This window comes from Corylus avellana, chromosome 11 (assembly GCF_965113065.1).
Source record: "Corylus avellana chromosome 11, dhCorAvel1.hap1.2, whole genome shotgun sequence".
NCBI lineage: Eukaryota > Viridiplantae > Streptophyta > Magnoliopsida > Fagales > Betulaceae > Corylus > Corylus avellana.
Genome location: NC_142500.1, coordinates 13,611,704 through 13,619,702, shown reverse-complemented (window position 1 = coordinate 13,619,702; position 7,999 = coordinate 13,611,704). Strand labels below are relative to the sequence as shown.

Below are 7,999 nucleotides of genomic sequence, written 5' to 3'. Positions count from 1 at the left end.
ATATCACACATCAGGTAATAATTGGGATGTAACTTGGCCTAAGAGCATCAGATTCACGCATAAGACCTCAAATTCGAAAAGAAAATGTCAACAAATTAAATTTTGCAGGGCATCAATTGGGTGTACTATAGAAAAAGAAAGTAGGCTAGAGTGTATAATACATATAGTCATGCATACATACAAGTTTTTGTTGACACATGCATACACATAAATAGGATGATTAGTTGATTACTATAAACTTTGTAAAAAAAAAAAAAAAAAGGATAATCATTTTATGAAACAACAAGGGAACCAACTGGAGATGGAGGGACGGGAACATCCATTGTCCCTTCCAACATCAAGATTACATTTTTCATTAAAGGACGCAAAGCTGGATCTTCTTGGATGCACCATAACCCTACTTTTACCATTCTTTCCAAAGTCATGAAGTCCATGTTTTCATCTTCAACAAGCTTCTCCAATTCTCCAGCCATAAAGCAGTCATAAACCCAACTAGAAAGAATTATCTCATCTGTCGTTGGAACATTTACCGTTATACTGCTTCTGCAACATACAATCTCCAAAAGCACAATACCAAAACTGTATATGTCTGCTTTTACTGATATCAAGGCGTTCATTTTCCACTCAGGTGCCAAGTAGATGTACCCAGCTGTCCGCTCGGCCTCCACAGCTGTTTTTGATTGATTTGGCAGTAATAGCTTTGCCAACCCAAAATCAGAGATCTTTGCAGTCCATGTATCATCCATAAGTATGTTTTGGGGCTTTATGTTGGAGTGGATGACATGGACTTCACACTCATCGTGTAGATAGAGAATCCCTCTGGCCACATCCCGTGCAATTCTTACTCTTTCTTTCCAAATGGGGCGCATCTTAGCCTTGAAGAGTAGATCTGCAAGTGAGCCATTGCTCATGTATTCATAAACAAGAAGCTTTCTAGAGCCCTCCATACAAAATCCAAGCAATCGAACCAAGTTTCTGTGATGAGTTCTTGCAATTGCTGTAATTTCAGCTCGAAATGCCCTTTGCCCTTCTTCCACGAATTTCTCTAGTCTTTTAACAGCAATAGTTTTGTTACCTCCAGGTATAGTTCCTTTGTAAACAACTCCAAAAGTGCCCTTACCTAACTCTTCCTTGAAGCCATCTGTTGCTTGCTCAAGCTCATTATAAGAAAATGATCGCAAAGTAAACTCTTCAATCAATCCCAAATTTGTATTTTCTGACAGACTTCTATACCTGTAAACTTGATGTCTGTATCTAAACAGAGTATAGATGGCAAACATGAAACAAAGGCATGAAATAGAACCCAAGGTTATGGCAAGAATCAAAATCAGACCTCTTTTCCTTTCGATCTTTGGACCAAAGATTTCTGGAGGTAAGGGGATTGGAGGGGCTTTGATATTTTCCTTAATCACCTTGAAGAAAGCCATAGCTGATATGTTTTTACTTGCTCTACTATATCTAAGTGGAAGTTTATATTTGTAGCAACCACCACTCTTATATAATACGGCTCCGCAATTACAATCTTCCAAGCAAGATATGCCGCAATCTTCCTTCTTCATTTGTTCCGATGAGTAAGGATAATCACCCCACAATATGTTTTCCAAAGAAACGATGCGGTACAGCATCGCTGGATGTTCACGACGTCTGCAACCATTGTCATTGAAGTTCCTGTAGCAGCCGAGGAACTTAATGCTGGGGTTGACGAAATCAAATCCAGGAAAACAGTTGCATTGTGCTTTGTTGCCCACTCCTGAGCAGTAACTACTCCATCCACAGAAGCCGCCGACTTCACAGTGGTTAGCCAACGACGACCATTCCACCAACATACTTGAGCTATTATCGCTCTCAAAGTGGTGTGAATACAATCTAAAGATCCCATCCGCATCAAGTGTTGCACGGTGGATAATAGTTCCATTTTTCTTGTCAGGATAGTGGCTACTTGCCAAAATGCGTACGCCCAAATGACCTCCGTGTAGGAAAAGAACGCCTGAACGATTAAGAGTCAGCATTACATCGGTACCGCTGTTGTTTGTTCCAGAAGACCAGAAAATGTCATATGGTAGACGCGAGATGTCTACAGGGTAGGCCGCAAGGTTTCCATCGTCCTGCATAAGAAGAGAAAATTGCCCACTCGATTGGTCTGACTTAGACACACTCGAAACTAGTTCATCGCCAGTATACAGATTCTGACCACCTAATATGGTGTCGGTTGGATAAAAAAAGGTTCCCCAGATAACATCAGAATCGTTGTTGTAGAGCACAAAATTACCGGAATCAAGCGTCGCAGCTGAAGCCGTCTTGCCTGCAGGCGCATCATCAATGTATTTTGTACGCTCCTTGTCTGCTCCAATTCGAAGCTGTAGACCATCTCTGGTTAGTTGCAGTGTAGCATTTTTGTAGACAAGTGGATAATCTCGATTGGCCGCCCAGGTGACTATTTTCTCAGTTTGATTAATCAGCCAAACGCCGATGGCAAAGCCATCACCATGTGGGTAAAAACCAAATGCAAAACGGCCAGAAGGTGAGAGCCATGAAGTACGGTTTGCTTTCGGTGAAAGCGAAGAGCCTAAGGATATCTTGTTGGTGTGGTTGCGTTGAGCGTTTGCATAATCAGAAAGTAGGAAAACAAGCAGACGGAGTAGAACAGGTATGGAAGCCATGATGCAAAGACTGAGGGAGGAAAAAATCACCTTAACGCTATATATATATAAAAAAATAAAATAATAAATAATTAAAAAAAAAAACAACAAAACAAAACAAAAGCCAATCGCCTCTCAACAGTGATTTTTGCCTTTCCATTTGGTCTGGCGAGGAATAAAAGCTTTTCTGTCGTGTTTCTGGTCTTTTCGTAGGCCTTTCCATCCAGTATAATATTTTCGTAGGCTTTATCGTCTTTTTCCACCACCACGCGTTTTGCAGTCATGTCCCACGGAGAGACCGAGAGAGAAAGAGAGAGTACAGAAGAGACATTTCTACCTGCTCCATTCATTCAGTGACACATAGGAAGATTAAAGTAATTAACCAAAGAGCGGCGTCTCTGATTCGGTAAAGAAAAACGTTTTTTTCTTTTACCTAAAAGATAAAAACAATTCACAGGTTAAAAGAAAGATAAAACTCCAGATAATATTTGAAAGAAAATTCTTTGATTTAATAATGATTCAATGAATGAGTTTTATATAATAAGCTAGACTTTTTATAAAAGATAAATACTTGTAGAGAAAATAAACATAATCCTAGTAGTAATAGTAAACCTAATCCTAATAAGGAAAGGAAAATAATAAAAACAATTCTAACCCTATTAAGGAAATGAAATAAAGTCCTAAAAAAATAAAAATAAAATCATAATATAAAATTGACAATCTTTCCTTTTATACTTTCATTGTCTGAAAACGGGTAAAATTATGATCAAGCGGTGCTGATCAAATATTATTTTTGATATTTTCCTTTCGTTTTTATCGAAAATATAATTAAATATCGTCCTACATCATTTATAGAGACAGAGTCGTGAGGGCAAGACAAATAATAGGGACTGACAGCTGGATTTGGAGACAATCATCAACCCAAGATCATGTTAGGAAGTAATGTGAAGGAGAAACATAAACAACACAGAAATCCTTAAGAAAATATTACCCGAGAAATAGCAAGAATTTGAAATAAAAAATAGCTTTGAGACGCGTAGAATTGAAGCACTATCTTTAAGATCATAAACTAGTTTCACAGTGATTTACTTATTGAGTCATAGACTTATGTCGTTATTTTCCTTCTACCTATGGAACACTTCAATATTTTACAGATTAGTAGGTTGTGAGGCTGCAAAGTGAGAAAATCGCAAGTGAATGACTTACCTTGTTAACTTTTGCTTAGATTGTAGTTAATTTTTAATGCTTTAGTCATGACTATTAAGTGTTTATATTGATGATACTTGATGTTATTTAAGGTCTCATGATTAGTTGTCACATATAATTTAATTTTGCTTTCCAGTATAGTACGTATACTCTAATATATAGTTCATCATAGTAATTGAATTAATTGAAAAAACAACAAGTAATACTATTAGTTAAGTAAAACTAATTATTTCATTTTGGGGCGGTATAATGATAATAGTTCATCAGCGTCGACCTAAGGTTTCGGTTCTAAATCTCTCAATGTTAACACCAAAATATTATCAACAGTTGATGGGTCATCGTTAGCGTCGACAATGTTAAGCATTAGTATCGGATTACATGCGTCAACTTCATTAGCATTGACACATCGACGCTAAAGATAAATGGCGCCGACTATTGGACTTTCAAAATGTTGCCGCTAATGAGTGATTTTTTTGTAGTGTTTTAGGTCACATCTAGTGCATAGGAAAGGACTCAAGAATATAATGACTATTCCAATGCAATAGTTATTCTATTATTTGGTTGGGTGGAAAAATGGAGAAAATATTCTCCAACCTAGTCTAATAAGCGTCAAGTGTCATATTTCATATGCTTTCTTTAATATTCTTAACAATCAATTATTACCATTCTACTAACCTAGAAACTGAAACATTGATTTTTTACAAACCCAAACATGTTGAGTGACACTTATCACTTATTATAGTAGGTCGAAAAATATTTCCTCCAAAACGATCAAAAAACATTTGTGTCCATTTGGTTGTGCATCATTATTGGGAATAGCTATTCACCTAAAAGTGATCTATAAGTTATAACTATTGTTCTAGAAGAGGTAATGAATAGCTATTCCCCTAAGAATAGAATAACATTTTCCCAAAAAAAAAAATTTTATTTTATTTTATTTCTAGGGATCCAAAAATCAAAACATTTATTTTTTACTTTTATTTTTTGTTTTTGGTCACACCACGCTCAGTTGTTTTGTTAGGGTAGTCAGCCACCCCATGGGAATGATTTTTTTTTTTTTTTTGGTTCATTTTTGGGTTTGAAAAAGAAATGGTTTTGTTAGGAATTTAATTTTATAGCTAGGGTCTTTTTGGAAATTTGATTAAATTCTTGGGTCATCACCAAACAAATTGGGAAAGCTTTCCAGCTTATATTGTAGGAACAGATTTTTACGAGTAATTCTAGATCGTCCCTCTTGTGTCCCTCTAAGAATAATGTGGCTATTAAAATTACTATTTTATCAAAATTCAATAATGATCAATCACAAGCCCAATGATTTTTTAATAGTCACATCATTCTTGAAAGGACTTAAGAGAGATACAAGAAAAACTTGTAGCATTACTCGATTTTGACCGGAGATGATATATGTTGAGAGAGCATCCGAATTGAGAAATAAAAACCCTGAAAGCATTAATTGCCACCATTATACTTTGTGGGAATGACTATTCTAATAAATATTGGAAGAATTTGCATTAGAAATGAGAAGCTTTAAAGTAGATGGCTATCACCGCGACAAAGTTTTCTTCATAATTTTATTGATGAAAGATAAATACATGTTTAACACAATACTTACAATCCAGCTCTAAATAGAATAGTTGGCAAGTGAGAGGGCTAACATATCCCCTAACGAGATGAGTGCAGGAAAATACATAAAACAAATAAAAACTATATGAAATGGGATTTAATTTTTTCTTGCAGGCGAAAGTTTACGTGGATGTAGGCGCTGGACACGGAGGAATAGATACCTCGGTTATCCCTTCCAACATCAAGAGGACACTTTTCATGGAAGGACGAAGAGCTGGTTCGTCTTGAATACACCAGAGTCCAACCTTAACCATATTCTCCAAGGTGATCTTATCTACTTCTTCCCCGCGCACAATCTTATCCAACTCTCTACCAACAAAGCATTTATAGATCCAAATAGAAAGAATAATCTCATCGTCATTTGATACGTTAAGTTCTATGTTCCTTCTGCAACATAAAATTTCTAAGAGCACCATTCCATAACTGTAAACATCTGCCCTCACTGATATTGGGGTGTTCTTATACCATTCAGGTGCTAAATACCCTCTTGTCCCTCTAATCCCGGTGAAGGTCCTAGTTTGATCTGGCATTAAAAATTTTGCCAGCCCAAAGTCAGAGATTTTGGCGGTCCAAAAATCATCCATCAGAATGTTTTGAGGCTTTATATCACAATGGATAATTGGAGCCTCACACTCTTCGTGTAGATAGAGGATCCCTCTTGCAACATCCCGTGCGATTCTCACTCTCTCATCCCAATCTGGACGTCTCTCGGCTCTAAAAAGAAGATCGGCAAGGGAGCCATTCCTCATATACTCATAAACCAGAAGCCTTTTAGAGCCTTCGGCACAATAACCCAACAAACGAACTAAGTTCCTATGGTGGGTTCCACCAATTGCTCGCATCTCTGCCAGGAACTCTCTTTCACCTTCTCCAATTAGTTTCTCTAGTCTCTTTACTGCAACAAGTCTTCTACCTTTGAATAGTGATCCTTTGTAAACTGCTCCGAAAGAGCCCTTACCTATCTCTTCTTTGAAGCCATTCGTTGCTCTTTTGAGCTCATTATACGAAAACAATCTCAATGTGACCTCCTCATTCGCTCCAAGATTTCCATTTTCTAACAGCCTTCGGTACTTTAGAACTCGACTCTTGAAAACGAAAAGGCCGGAGATTGCAAGGGCAACACATGACAATACTGTAAAACCAAAAGTCACAAGAAGAATTTGAACTATTGTTGTTTTGTGTACGATCACCTCGAGTGGCCTCTTTTGATTATTGGTTTCATTCCTGCTCTTAAGGCTTCTTATGCCATCCTTTAAGATTGCCGTGGTCTCCTCTCCTAGACTTCTTCTTACATATCGCAGTGGAAGACTTTGTTTGCTGCAAGACCCATCCCAGCTGAACAGTGCCGCCCCACAATAGCAGTCTTCCAAGCAAGACTTGCTGCATTCTTCCTTTGTCGACATTGGTGCCTCAACATAAGGACGATCTCCCCACTTCATATCCTTCATGGTTTTTATCCGATATAAGGCTTCATTTTCTTTTCCACCTGAACATACTCCTTCTAAAAAGTTTCTCACACACCCAAGAGACCTGTCATTCGGATCTACAAAATCAGTCCCAGGAAGGCAAAGACAGTATGCTTGGTTGTCATTGAATGTGCAATAGCTGTTGAAACCACAGAAAGTTTTCACTTCACATGGATCTGTAAGCGCTTCCCATAAAGTCGATACATCGAAGTCGCCACTTTCATCATAGTTGTGAGAATAGAGGCGGAAAATTCCATCAGAATCAAGAGTTGAACGATAAATAGTATCATTGTGGGAGGCTGAAGATGCGCTATTTCCATTCACGGTTCTAGCTATCTCTGAACTATTGCCGTCGATGATATTCAGATTGCCCGTATTATTAAGATAAAGCTGAAACTTGAAACCATAACCGAGAGTCCCTGAGCTCCAGTAAGTATCATATGAGGTTTCTGCAGTGTTTGCTGGGTATAAAACAAGGTTTCCATCATTTTGCATCCAGAGATGAAACCTTGATCTAGTTGAGTACTGGTCACTATTGACTAAGCTGGAGAAGAGTTGACCGCCAGGGAACAGAGTCTGGCCTCCTAAAATGGTGTCGGTAGGATGATCAAAACTCTGCCAAACTATCTTAGAATCCTTGGCATAGAGCACAAAATTGCCATTGTCGAGCATGGAGGCATAAGAAACTGAACCTGTTGCATTTGTAATGAGCTCACTTCCCAACGAAAGCAGCATACCATCCTTGGTAAAATTCAGCGTTGCATTGGAGGTGATCGGTGGACCATCACGAATTGCCGTCCACACCACTGTTTTGTTGTGTTTACCGACCAACCAAATTCCTACCGCATAACCAGCAGTGCCTTGCAGCTGGTAGAATCCAAATGCAAATCGGTTATGAAGAGAAGGCCATGAAGAGGGTTGAGTTGAGGGAGAGAGTGAAGTGCCCGGGCTTATACGGCCAGATTGATTTGGTTGAGGTCTTCCAGTACCTGAAACCGGTATAAACAGAAGGAAGAAGAAAACAATGGATATAGAAGCCATTGGGGGGTGGCGGGGATAAAACAA

The 7,999-nt window shown here is 38.2% G+C and overlaps 2 protein-coding genes across 2 annotated transcripts; both read right to left on the bottom strand.

Moving 5' to 3' along the window:
• Window positions 1-272: 272 nt before the first annotated feature.
• LOC132165016 (G-type lectin S-receptor-like serine/threonine-protein kinase LECRK1) lies at window positions 273-2,672 on the bottom strand. Its single transcript, XM_059575529.2, has one exon. The coding sequence runs from the start codon at window positions 2,658-2,660 to the stop codon at window positions 273-275; it is 2,388 nt and encodes a 795-aa protein (XP_059431512.2). The 5' UTR covers window positions 2,661-2,672.
• A 2,918-nt stretch (window positions 2,673-5,590) lies between these two features.
• Window positions 5,591-7,999, bottom strand: LOC132164975 (G-type lectin S-receptor-like serine/threonine-protein kinase LECRK1). Its single transcript, XM_088511884.1, has one exon. The coding sequence runs from the start codon at window positions 7,973-7,975 to the stop codon at window positions 5,591-5,593; it is 2,385 nt and encodes a 794-aa protein (XP_088368010.1). The 5' UTR covers window positions 7,976-7,999.

What these genes read in the sequence shown, in the direction of transcription:
- LOC132165016 (XM_059575529.2), bottom strand. Translation starts at nt 2,660, where the DNA reads ATGGCTTCCATACCTGTTCTACTCCGTCTGCTTGTTTTCCTACTTTCT.
- LOC132164975 (XM_088511884.1), bottom strand. Translation starts at nt 7,975, where the DNA reads ATGGCTTCTATATCCATTGTTTTCTTCTTCCTTCTGTTTATACCGGTT.